This window comes from Cricetulus griseus, chromosome 5 (genome assembly GCF_003668045.3).
Source record: "Cricetulus griseus strain 17A/GY chromosome 5, alternate assembly CriGri-PICRH-1.0, whole genome shotgun sequence".
NCBI classification, from domain to species: Eukaryota; Metazoa; Chordata; class Mammalia; order Rodentia; family Cricetidae; genus Cricetulus; species Cricetulus griseus.
The window spans coordinates 31188415-31202150 of NC_048598.1; the positions used below are offsets into that span (position 1 = coordinate 31188415).

The 13736-nt window shown below is 41.9% G+C and overlaps 1 protein-coding gene across 1 annotated transcript; it reads right to left on the reverse strand.

Annotated features, from left to right (window-relative positions):
* Positions 1-5188: 5188 nt before the first annotated feature.
* Positions 5189-9330, reverse strand: LOC100755734. Its single transcript, XM_027418070.2, is given in 2 exon segments — positions 5189-5793; positions 8952-9330. Coding segments are annotated over 2 exon segments (984 nt in total).
* Between the last annotated feature and the right edge of the window lie 4406 nt (positions 9331-13736).

The following is a 13736-nucleotide window of genomic DNA, read 5'->3' on the forward strand; positions in this document are numbered from 1 at the left end:
CTGTTTGTTGGTCCCCCTGTCTCTATCCCCCAAGAGCAGCTATTCCAGGTGTAAGCCCTGACTCTGGGCAAAGAATCCTTATTATTGCTGTAAGCTGCCTTCTTTCATAATTCTTTATATGCTTCTTTTTGATATTTACTATATGAAAGCTAAAGTCTACAATACCTTCTTGATCAATTGTATATTCACCTGAAAAATCTCTTTGGTTTCATAGTGTTCCTTCAAATACTGTTTCATTCTGTTTTAAACAATAAGAAAGACAATGTAGTTAATGCTCAGTACAACCTTTTGTTCAGAAAGATTCCTCGAATTCTTTATAATGTGTCCCAGTGTTATTATTTTATGTAGACACACTGCATTTCATCTTGTGCCTTTCATCTGAAGATCATAAAGCAAGCAGCAAACATTAATTAAATCTTACAACAACCTTCTGAACTATAATTTGTATGCATACATAGTAGATGAATCACCCAAAAGGCCAGCAAAACATAGCTTTTATGGGGAAGAATAGGCTTGGCATAACTTAGTCCATAAACGACCTAGTCAAATACTTCAGGGCAAGGCAGGGGGCATCATTTTTAATTTAAAATGAAAAAGAGCCTGGGTGTAGCAAGGATCTATACTTGCAGCACCCAAGAGGCTGAGGTGAGAGAATCTTGAATTCTAGGCCAGCCTTATGGGGAGCCAGAACAAAGGAAGGAAGGAAGGGAGGGAGGGAGGGAGAAAGAGAAGAAGAAAAGAAGGAAGGAAGGAAGGAAAGAAGGAAGGAAGGAAGGAAGGAAGGAAAGAAGGAAGGAAGGAAGGAAGGAATACCAATAGGATCTAAGTAAGAAAATATCTAAATAATGACTTCTGTAGATTTCCACAAGCAACAACTGGACTTTTGCAACAAATAACATCAATAAAACAAAGCAGTGTTAGAGGCTATTAACGACTCTCCCTTCAATCTTATTGTCACTCCCTAGACAAACTCTTTAGAAATAAAGAAAGCCTTGTCATTAACTGAAGCTTTGATTTAGGACCACACAGAGAAAGTGTGCCATGGGCTGACTCATCAACCCTTGCTTCCTGCACAGATTTCCCTGGAGTGTCTCTCATTTGGGTGTGCAGCAGCAGGCTGAGGGCAATTTAGCTGAAGAGAGAGAAAGAAAAAAATCTTCATTACTGTTTTTAGGCTACTGTCTTTAATAAAAACAAAACAAACCAAAACAATAATAGGAGACTGGAGAGATGGCTTGGTGGTTAAAAAATGCTTACTGCTTTTCCTAACAGCCTGAATTCAGTTTCTAGCCCTCAAGTCAGGTGGCACACAGCTGCCTGGAGCTCCAGCTCCAAGATCAGATGCATCCTTCTTGCATCTTCAGGCACACACACATGTGGTGCAGACAAACATATATATAGAAACCTTAGGAAAAGTAGCTAAGTCTAGTGTGGTGGTACATGTCTTTAATTCTAAAACCTGAGGGGCAGAAGGTAGATCTCTGTGAGTTTGAGGCCAGCCTGATCTATATAGCAAGTTTCAGGATAGTGAGGGTTATATAATAGAGAGGCCCCTGTCTCAAAAACAAAACCAAACGAAAACAAACAAAAACCCACCAAGAACTGATAATATAATCTATATGTGTGTGTGTGTGTGTGTGTGTGTGTGTGTGTGTGTGTGTGTGTGTGATGTGCTCATGAACATGAACACAGGTGCCCTAGGAGGCCAGAAGAGAGTGTTGAATTTCCTGGAGCTGAAGTTCAGGCACCTGTGAGCCATGCGATATGGGTACAGGGCACTGAACCCAGGTCCTCTGCAAGAGCAGTGTGAACTCATAACCACTGAGCCATTTCTCTGGCTCCAGTAATAGAATTTATAAAGAAAAATATTTACGAGAAAATAGGCTATCACTTCTTTTTAAAAAGATGTGTTTATTTTTGTTTTATGCATATGAGTGTCTGTATGTTTGTCTGTGTACCACAAGCATGCCTAGTGCCTGCAGAGGCAAAAAGAGGGCATCAGATCCTCTGGAACTAGAGTTGCAGATGGTTGTGAGCCACCACAGGAGTGCAGAGAACCAAACCCAGGTCCTCTGCAAGAGCAACAACTGCTCTTTGTTTTTTTTGTTTTTTTTTTCAACTGCTCTTTTTTTGTTTGTTTGTTTGTTTTTTTGCGGGGGGGTTTCGAGACAGGGTTTCTCTGTGTAGCTTTGGAGCCTATCCTGGCACTCACTCTGGAGACCAGGCTGGACTTGAACTCACAGAGATCCGCCTGCCTCTGCCTCTGCCTCCCGAGTGCTGGGATTAAAGGCGTGTGCTACCAACCCCCGGTTTTGTTTTGTTTTTTTGAGACAGGTTTCTCTGTAGGTTTGGAGACTGTCCTTGAATTCTCTTTGAGGACCAGGCTGGCCTTAAGCTCACAGAGATTCGCCTGCCTCTGGAGTGTTGGGATTAAAGGCATCATGCACCATCACTGCCCAGCGACAAGTGCTCTTAACCACTGAGATATCTCTCCAGCCAAGCTCTCACTTCTTCTTCTTCTTCTTCTTCTTCTTCTTCTTCTTCTTCTTCTTCTTCTTCTTCTTCTTCTTCTTCTTCTTCTTCTTTTTTTGCAGATATTTTTATTTGAATTAGAAACAAGATTGTTTTACATGACAATCCCAGTTCCCTCTCCCTCCCCTCCTCCCTTACTATCCCCCCAACTAAAACCCTACCTATCACATATCCAAGCTCTCATTTCTTAACTCATTGAACAATCAAGACTATATACCAACAAATGCTTTAGGCATGAAATGGAATTAATACTATTTCCTTTTGGAGCTCATCTTCATTCTAGCTTTCTAATATGGAAAAATTTAAATATATTACTTTTTTCAAGGCAGGGTTACTCTGTAGCTTTGGAGCCTGTGCTGGAACTGTCTCAGTAGGCCAGGCTGTCCCCAAACTCACAGAGTTCCTCCTGCCTCTGGCATGAGACACCACCACGTTATAAATATAGTGTTCTGTCTGCAGGCCCTGGATCTCATTACAGATGTGAGCCACCATGTGGTTGCTGGGAATTGAACTCAGGACCTCTGGAGGAGCAGCCAGTATTCTTATGGCTGAGCCATCTCTCCAGCCCCTAAATATATTAAAAAATTTTAACATAAAATATATAGAACACCCTCCGATCCTGACTATCATCTTTTAAATACATCCGTAGTCCCTTAGTCAAGCATAATGGCTAAGAATTGAACAGTTTGCAGAAATTGCCAATTCCTTGGCTTAAACTCCTGAAAACTAGAATTATAGGTATGTGTCACCACAAGCAGCCTCATGTGGGGATCTTGAAAGCTAAAACTTAATTTATTGAAATTGAGTTTATAAAACAAATACACATATACATTCCACAGTCAATTTATTTATTTGCTTGCTTGTTTATTTATTTTTAGGCAGGGTTTCTCTGTGTAGCCCTAGCTGTCCTGGAACTTGCTCTGTAGACCAGGCTGGCCTCAAACTCAGAGATCTGCCTGCTTCTATCTCTTGAGTGCTGGGATTAAAGGTGTGTGTCACCACTATCTGACTCTACATAGTCAATTTATAAGATAAGAAATGTGTGCTATACACTGAGGCAGAAGGTCCAAATTCTAAGAAGGTCCAAATTCTAAGCAGTAAGATTGCCTTTTACTTGCATCTATTAAATCAGGTGCCAGATATTTTACTACGTATTTGCCCAGCATGCTCGCCTTTTATTAATTTTTTTTTTTTTTTTGAGACAGGGTTTCTCTGTGGCTTTGGAGCCTATCCTGGAACTAGTCTGTAGACCAGGCTGGTCTCGAACTCACAGAGATCCGCCTGCCTCTGCCTCCCAAGTGCTGGGTTATTAAACATTTTCAACAATGTTATATGGTAAATATTAGTACATTTTCAACAATGTTATATGGTAAATATTAGTACATTTTCAACAATGTTATATGGTAAATATTAGTATCTCTGTGTAAAAGGTGAGGACTCAGAAGTTTGGAGAAGTTAAATGACTTGAAGTCATAAAGCTAATGGTAGAAGAATTCAGTATCTAATTCCCAAGTTCCTTCTTTGTTTTACAAACCAAAGAAGATTCACTAGAGCACAATAAAAAAAAAAGTTACTCTTAAAAAGAAAAGAAAGTGGTTACTTAACACTGGGGGAGGGGTGAGAAACTCATAAAAGTTGTCAGAATGTATCACTAAAGCTAAGTAAAGGAATGAATCAAGTCTTCCTTACCACATGAAAATCAAAACTACATAGCTTAATATGACCTACTGAATGCTTAGATTATTCATTAATACAATTTAAAATGTCCATATTTGCATAATAAAATACAGTTAAACTTGCTCTTAGTCTATGCTGTCAGGAGTTGTGTAACATAAACCACTGTTAGTTCCCTAAACCCTTTTGCTTAGTTGTCATCCTTATCTTTTCTTTCTTTCTTTCTTTCTTTCTTTCTTTCTTTCTTTCTTTCTTTCTTTCTTTCTTTCTTTCTTTCTTCCTCTCTCTCTCTCTCTCTCTCTCTCTCTCTCTCTCTCTCTCTCTCTCTCTCTCTCTCTCTTCTTTCTTTTGGCAGTGCCCTCCTCCTGCTCGGGGAATCAGAATCAAGGCCCAGCTAACCCAGGGAGGGGACAAGGGAGCGAATGGAAACCTATAGGGTGTTGGGTGGGCTCTGTTCTTCACAGCAAGAAGTAGAAGGGTCACATAAAGTTCTTTATTATAGACCTACAAAAAATGAGAAGTATACTTTAGTGTCACTTGTTCAGCCTCTGGTTTCCTTTTCTTTTCAAACAGGGCAGGAGAGGAAAGTGCTGGAGGCAGGAGGGCGGGGCTGGTGGTTCCTGCCTCAGAGGACCAAGTGGATGAGGACAGAGCCTGCAGTCAGGCTACAGGCTAGCCCAGGCGCTTCCAGCATCTAGGGGAACAATGGCAGGCCTTAGAAGGAGCAGACAGTAGGAGGTGCGCAGGAAGCCCCCACACCAGCGGCAGCATTGTTCCTCTGCATGTCACCCTGACTGAGGGCTGGCTCTGAAGCATCAGTGGCTTCTAGGTTTGGAGGCCGGCTTTTGCCAAAGGCTGAACCCACAGGGACAAAACAGAAGGGCGGGGCAGGAAGGATAATAGCTCAGGGCTGAGAGTTCTGCTAGGCTCCTCCCCAAACAGGCTCCAGCAAGCAAGGGCAGCCAAGACTCTTTCTTGCTTGTCAGCCAATCAGCTTCTTTAGGAAGGTTTCCAGCTGGTCCTCTTCCTTGATGCCCACAAACTTGTCCGCCACGTCCCCATTCTTGATGGCCAGCACTGTAGGCACAGCTGACACCTCGTACATGGCAAGGTCCGTGTGGTCGTCAGTGTTCACCTTGGCCATCACCACCTTCCCGTGTTGCTTGGCCACCATCTTTTCTAACCGCGGTCCTAGGATTTTACAGGGACCACACCACTGTGCATGAAAATCCACAACTGGTGTCTCACTGTTGACAACTCTGTCTTGAAAGTCGGGTCCATCCTGGACATTAAAGGTTGCTGAGCAGACTCTGGTGGTGTATAATGTTCAGGCTGGGCTGAATGTTTCTGTCAGACCACCAGGATTGTACTGTGGGGTCTGTAGGGTTCTAGAGGTGAGGGAAGTCCACCCACCCTGAGGGGGCTTCCTGGGGATGACCGAGGTCAGGAACCTCCTCAGGAGAAGCCGCTGAGCCCGCAGCTCAAGAGGAGGGACACACAGCCCAGCCAGCCTGCCCGTCAAGGGCACTCCTGTTGTCACTTCCTCAAGGGCGGGACTAGCGTCATTTCCGGGAAAACCATCCTTATCTTTTCTAAAGATAAACTGTCAAAGTTCCAGTAAGTAGGATTTTGTTTGCCATACTTTTCTTTTTTATTTAATTTTTGAGAACTTCATAATGAGTACTGCATCCACATCATCCCTAACCCTCCTGCTCTCCCCTCTAACTCCACCCATGTCTTCTCTTTAATATTATTGTTACATGTATAAACATATATATATATATATATATATATATATATAAATATAACCTACTGAATCCATTTAGCTTTGCTTATATGTACATGTGTCCAGGGCTGATCTCTAGGGAGTAAACAACCTATGTAGGAGCTCATGGCTGGAGGAGATTGGAAGAGACTGGTCTTCCTTTTGTCAGCAGGCATTGAACACAGCTCTTTATCTAAGGGAAGGACTACATAGAATTTCCCTTGCCCATCCTGGGATGTATTGTCAGTATGCTGATCTTGTTCAGACAGCCATATTGGTGAGAGTTCATGAGTGCAGCTTTCCTATCACAATAGAAGACACTATCTCATTCAGACATCCTGGTCTGGCTCTTACAATCTTTCTTTCTTTCTTTTTTCTTTTTTTTTGGTTTTTCAAACAGGGTTTCTCTGTGGCTTTGGAGGCTGTCCTGGAACTAGCTTTTGTAGACCAGGGTGGTCTCGAACTCACAGAGATCTGCCTGCTTCTGCCTCCCAAGTGTTGGGATTAAAGGTGTGCACCACCAACGCTCAGCCTCTTACAATCTTCCTATACCCTCTTCCCAGAGCCTTAGGTATACGGGTTGTATTGGAGTTGGGTGTTGTGCTAGTATTATTTATTTCAACTGGACACAAATGAAAGTCATCTGGGAAGAGGGACTTCAGTTGAGAAAATGGTTCCATCCGATTGACTTATAGACAAGTGTGTAGGGGCTTCTACTTTTTAAAATTATTTTTGTTTGTTTGTTTTTGTGACACAGGGTTTCTCTGTGGAGTTCTGGCTGTCCTGGAATGCAATAGTTTGAGGATAGACCAGGCTAGTCTAGCCTCAAACTCAGAGATCCACCTGCCTCTGCTTTCCAAATTCTTAGATTAAAGGTGTGTGCCACCAGGCCTGATTTGGGGGGGCGGGGCATATTCTTATTTTAAAGATTTTATTTATTTGTTATGTATACAACATTCTGCTTCCGGGACACCAGATCTCATAATGGATGGTTGTGAGCCACCATGTGGTTGCTGGGAACTGAACTCAGGATCTCTGGAAGAGCAGTCAGTGCTCTTAACGTCTGAGCCATCTCTCCAGCCCCATGGGGGGCATATTCTTGATTAGTGATGGATACAGGTGGGTCAAGCTCCCTGTGGGCAGCACCACCTCTACATAGGCAGTTCTGGGTTCTATAATAAATGTCACTGTTGTAATCCCAGCAAATCTGGCTCTGCCCCTTGGGGACTTGCTACCCCTCTGTGCTTAGCAGGCTACCCTGGCACTTTAAAATGAAAACCCCTCCCACTCTCTCCCCTTTTCTGTCATCTCTCTGAGGAGGCAGTCTGATCCCTGTCTGTTTTGTCTCTCTCCACTTCTCTTTTCACTCTGTGTCTCTGTCTCTCTTTATCTCTTCTTTCTTTCCTTCCCTTATTTTCTTAACCCCCCCCAAAGAAAACTTTCACAGGTCTCTGTTTCCCATCTACCAGCCAACCAGCTGGGCTTCGGGATGGCAGGCTTGCTACCTGCAGTCCCAGTCTCTGCCAGTCACAGCTGTCTGTAATTCCAGGTCCAGGGGTTCCATTGCCCTTTTCTGGCCTCTTTAAGCACTGCACACACATGGTGCACAGACATACATGCCGGCAAAACGCCCATACACATTAGATAAATAACACAAATAGATAAATTTTTTTAAAAATAATGTTTAAATAAAAATAAATAAATGTAGCTGGAGCAAGCCATGGGGAGCCAGTCAGCACTATTCCTCCATGGTCTCCGTTTCAGTTCCTGACTCCACATTTCTGCCTTGAGTTCTTGCTCTGACTTCTTTTTATCAGAGACTTAACTTTCCTAATGCTTCAAACCTTTAATACAGTTCCTCATGTGGTAGTGACCCCCAAATGTACAATTATTTTTATTGCTACTTCATAACTGTCTACTGTTATGAATTGTAATATAACTATCTGACACAGAATATCTGATCTACAACACCCAAAGGGTGAGAATAGATTGAGAACCACTGGACTAGAAGCTGTAAGATGAAATAAACCCTTTCCTCCCCAAGTTGCTTTTGGTCATGGTGTTTATCATAGAAATAGAAAGAAAATGAACACAGTTACATATTTTCTGCATTTGACATTTGTTGTTCTATGCAATAGTTTCCATCTATTGCGGAAAGAAGTTTCTTTGATGATGGGTGAAAGCTATACTTATTTGTGGGTATGAAGATAAGTGTTTAGAATACAGTTAGAAATGTATTGGTTTAGAAAAACAGTGGTAGGATTCGATTCTCCTCTTGGGACCTTTATCACATTTTTTCATTTTCTTTTTTTTTAAAAAACCTATTTTTTTTAAAAGATTTTACTTATTTATTATGTATACAACATTGTGCTTCCATGTATATCTGCACACCAGAAGAGGGCACCAGGGCACCAGATCTCATAACGGATGGTTGTGAGCCACCATGTGGTTGCTGGGAATTGAACTCAGGACCTCTGGAAGAGCAGTCGGTGCTTTTAACCTCTGAGCCATCTTTCCAACCCCCACATTTTTTCTTAATGAAGGACCCACTACCATTTTGTGTAGTTTCTATAGCTAAGATTTTTTTTTTAAATATGTTGTTAGAGCAAAAACAAACTTCAAACTTTCTTTTGCACTTGACTTAATCTCATGTTGTTTTATTCATCATGCTCCTAGGACCAACAGGCTAGTGTAGGATGTTCACACAATGACATTGCCTGATATACTTCTTTGGCTATAGCACATGGTTATGCGACACATTGTTGTAAAGTAACTTTAGTTAAAATTCTCATCTGGTCAGATGTATACACATTACCCCTACAGCTTTTCAGACTATCCTTTAAATAATAGTTCTTCCTTCCTACTCTTGAATATTTTAGTGCCTTCGTGCTGTTCTGACAAAATGTCCCAGACTAGGTAACTTCTGAACACGGGAGTTTATTTTTCCACTTTTGGAGAATGAAAAATCTAAGATCGTCACTTATGCCGATCACCTGGTGAAGGCCATTCATGTTGTCTCCTCTCGCAGCAGAAAAAGGGGGCAAAAGGGGCTGAATTTTTTCTTCCTGTGATACAGAATTTACTCTGGTTTCCATGCTTCTACTCGCGGTAGCTCGGCCTTGGATCTCGCAGAGATTCTTTTGCCTCAGCCTCCTGAGTGTTGGGATGACAGTGCTGCCCCCATACGGGGATCTGCAGGTGTTTGCAAGGGAGGAGTCCTCAGGACCTAACCACGCCCTAAAGACACGGCCATTTAATACTATTGCATTTGAGTGTACTTTCAACATGAGTTTGGTGAACACGATCAGACAATAGCACGCTGTCCACTGCTTAGCTACCTTCGCAATCCCTATTTCCATCTGATTTCCCGTTTCCCTGGAAACACTGTTTTATTTCTTCCTGCCTCTGACTCTCCCGACCTGTGTTTTCAGTGCTGCATTGCATTTATTGTTCCTTGACTTTGTGTCTTTTATCTTGTCTCTATCTCTTTCTTGTTGGAGTACATCCTTAGGAAAATCTAGAGAGGAGTAGATGTAAAACAAATTTCTCAAGTCCTTGAACACAAGATTATTTCTTTATCTTTGGATTTGAAAGATACATGCCCCCTTAGATTTCTGAAAACATTGTTGCTTCACTATATTTTGGCATCTAGTATTGGTAATATAGTCCTGGCAATATTTTCTGTTTTACTCGTCTAACTGTGACTCACCCCCCCCCCCCGTGGAAGTTTCTAGACTCTTCCCTTATTTCTCACGTTTGTGAGGGTTTAAAGTTTCACAATGACAGCTGGGGGTGGCAATGTACACCTTTAATCCTAGATCTCTGGAGGCAAAACCAGACAGATCACTTTGAGTTCCAGACCAGCCTGGTCTATGTAGAGAGTTCCAGGCTAGCCAGAGCAACATAGTAAGACCATGTCCCCCAAAATGGGTGTGTGTGGGCAGCTAGAGAGATGTCTCAGAGATTAAGAATGCTGTCTGCTCTTCCAGAGGACTCTGGTTTTATTTCTAGCATCCATGTGATGCCCCACCACCTTCTATCACTCTAGTTTCAGGGAATCTGATGCCTTCTTCTGGCCTCCATGGGCACCTGGCATGCAGGTAGCACACAGACATACAGGCAAAACACTGATACGGATTTTCAAGAAATTCATGAGCTGAAATAGTGTTTTGTTTTGTTTTGTTTTTGTTTTTTGAGACAGGGTTTCTCTGTGGCTTTGGAGGCTGTCCTGGAACTACAAACCAGCCTTTGTAGACCAGGCTGGTCTTGAACTCACAGAGATCTGCCTGCCTCTGCCTCCCGAGTGCTGGGACTAAAGGTGTGTGCCACCACCGCCCAGCTTGTTCTTTCTTTCTTTTTTTTTTTTTAGGTAATTAATTTATTTTGTAATTCTAATCCCAGTTCCCTTTCTTTTATTACTCTAGATATCGGCTAGGTGAAAATGAGTGATTTAGTGGCAAAAGTGAAAACTATATTTAGAGTACAGAGGAACAAAGAACCAGGACATAGTGAATGTAATAAACATTATACGGTTGTGGCTATTTTATTCCATTTTTTCTTTTTTTCTAAGATAGGGTCTGATGCATCCAAGTCTGGCCTTGTTCCACTTTGTAGATGAGGGTGATTTTGAACTTCCATCCTCCTATCTCTACCTCCCAAGGACTGAGATTACAGTGAATGCCACCAAGCCTAGCTACCAAGGACTTTTGTTGCTGTTGTTGTTGTTTTGCTTTTCCGAGAGGAGGGTTTCTCTGTGTAACAGTCCTGGCTGTCCTGGAACTCCCTATGTAGACCAGGCTGGGCTGGAACTCACTGAGATTCACCTGCCTCTGCCTCCCAAGTGCTGAGATTAAAGGCATGCACCACCACCTCCTGGCATATCAAGGACTTCTTAAAATTGGTTAGCTCAATCTTATTTAAAAGTCCACAGTGATCCAGGTGTGGTGGCACACATCTTTAACTCCAGCACTTGGGAGGCAGGAGCAGGTGGATCTCTGAGTTGGAGCCCAGCATGATCTACTAAGCAAGTTCTAGGGCAGCCGGGGCTATCCAGAAAACTCTGTCTAGAACCCTCCCAAAAACAAACAAACAAACAAACAAAACAAAAACAAAAACAAAATTCCAAAAAAATCAACTGTATTATACTGATATAATCATTGCAATGAAATAGGACCTGTGCAGAGTGCTTCTGTAGGGGATGAAAAAATTGCCATCTTAAGATTCTGCCTACTACAGAAGTGTAGAAGTATTCTAATTTGTGATCCATATTATACATTCTATTTTAACCTCTGGAAGCTTATGAAATTTTCCACTGTCCTCGGGTTTCTGAAATTTCATGACATGACTTTGTATGAATCTATTTTTATTGATTGCAATGCATACTATATGAGCCATTCCAATATGGAAATTCACATCCTTCAGTTTGAAAATTTCCATTTAGTATTTCCTCTGTTGGTTTCTGGAACCACGATAATTTGGTCTGTTTGGATTAGTGTTCTAATTTTGGCCATCTCTTCTGCACATTTTTTTTTGTCTCTGCTTTTTGATTTTCTTATTTTCCCCAACATCATCTTCCACATATTGAGTTTCTTCCTTTGGGTACTCAAGATGATAATTTCCAAGATTTGGTTTTCTTTTTAACAATTATTCTATTATTTTGTGTTTGCATGTGTATTGCATGAATGTTTATGGAGTTTAGAAGAGGGTGTTGGATCTCATGGAGCTGGACATAGGTGCTGGGAACTGAACTTTGAACATTTGGAAGAGCAGTACCAACTCCTAACTGCTGAGCTCATGAGTGGATTTTCTTAGTTCTTCTTCTTTTTTTTTTTCCTGGTTTTTCGAGACAGTGTTTTTCTGTGTAGCTTTGGAGCCTATCCTGGCACTCACTCTGGAGACCAGGCTGGCCTCAAACTCACAGAGATCCTCCTGCTTCTGCCTCCCGAGTGCTGGGATTAAAGGCGTGCACCACCAACGCCTGGCTGGATTTTCTTAGTTCTATTTTATATTTATATCATGAAAGTTTTATGACATGAGGGCTGTTATTTGTTTTTCGAGACAGGGTTTCTTCGTGTAGCTCTGGCTGTCCTGGAATTCACTCTGTAGATCAGGGTGGCCTTCAACTCAGAATTATATATGTATGTAATATAAATCTATGTAATTCAAGGCAGGTTGTGATTACAGTGCTATGAACCACGTTTCAAGCAATTGCAAAGATAGAAAGGATTAGTTCTAAGCAAGATCACTGGGCAACCTCTCCAGCCCCAGTTTTCTGTTTCCACACAGGGTGAAATACTTGGAGTACATTCTTGGCTTCTCTTTGTCTACCGATCTTTTCATTATTATTATAGGGAGGGTGGTGGGTCTTGCTATGCAGTCCACTTTGGGTTCAAACTTAGAATCCTTCTACCTCAGTCTTATAAGTGTTGGTATTACAGGCATGTGCCACCAGACCCAGAATAATCTACTGAATTTTGACCTGCTTAGAACTAACCCTTTCCATCTTTGCAACTGCATGAAATGTGAATCATAGCACTATAAGCACTACCCGACTTGAATTATATAGATTTTCTTCTTCCTAGGACAGACTGAGAGCTTTGGCTGTTGCAGTGATGGCCTTTCCCAATGTTCTGTACTGTAATTTGGCCTGTGGCAAATACCTGTGATATGAATGTCAGAGCAGAGAGTGATTACAAACATTACATTAATATTCTCTAAGATATATTCCTACTGATTCCTATAGTACTTTCCGGAGACATACTGTCAATCTTATTCAGTTGGTTATTCTGAAAGAATCCATTTTAGAAAAGTGCATTATCTTATTAGAAATGCAACAGGAAAAGAGACATGCAAATGCCTACCGTTTTCTTGGGCCAAGACTCTCCCCCTAAAAACACAACAGTAAAGATTTCAAATGTGGATATTATGATATGCTTTTTTGAACCATTGATAGACCACCAGTTTTTCATAATGGCAGGCATTGTCAATTTTTAAATCCACTATTGTGAGCTTCCTTATGAATGAATGGTTTTGATGGTGCACATGAGAATGTGTCTAGTTAATTCTTTCTTCATCCTGTCTACAATTCACTATAAGCCACCGAGTACTTTTCCTCAACGAAGGAATTCACCATTTTTTTTTATAAAGAGATTTATTTATTATGTATACAGTGTCCTGTCTGCATGTATCCCTGCAGGTCAGAAGAGGGCACCAGATCTCATTATGGATGGTTGTGAGCCACCATGTGGTTGCTGGGAATTGAACTCAGGACTTTGGGAAGAACAGTTCGTGATCTTAACCTTTGAGCCATCTCTCCAGCCCCCCCTTTTTTAGTTTTAACCATAGAAATAACTTTTCTCAATATTGACAATGTAACAAGTGGCCAGAGCAGCTGAGGAATTACCTCTCTGTGTGTCTTTCTGTTTGTCTGTTTGTGCATGTTTGTAGGGTGGCATGTGTGTGTCATGGCACATATGTGGAGGTCAGGGGACAACTTTCTGGAAGTGGTTCTTTCCTCCCACTATGTCAAGCTAGTGCCTCTTTTGTCTGTCACTGCACAATCCAAGCTGGCTGGCCTGAACATTTTCCAGAAATTTAGGAAAGAATAATAGCATCTGTTCCAAAGGGAGGAAGGAAGAGCTGTGGAAATTAAGAGAGTGGCAGGGCCCTGAAACTGTGGAAAGAGAAAGGCAGCTGGCTCTAAAGCTGCACACAGTCTGGGGAAGGGCAGGAGGAGGCCTCATCTTAGGCTAGCTGTCCTGGACTA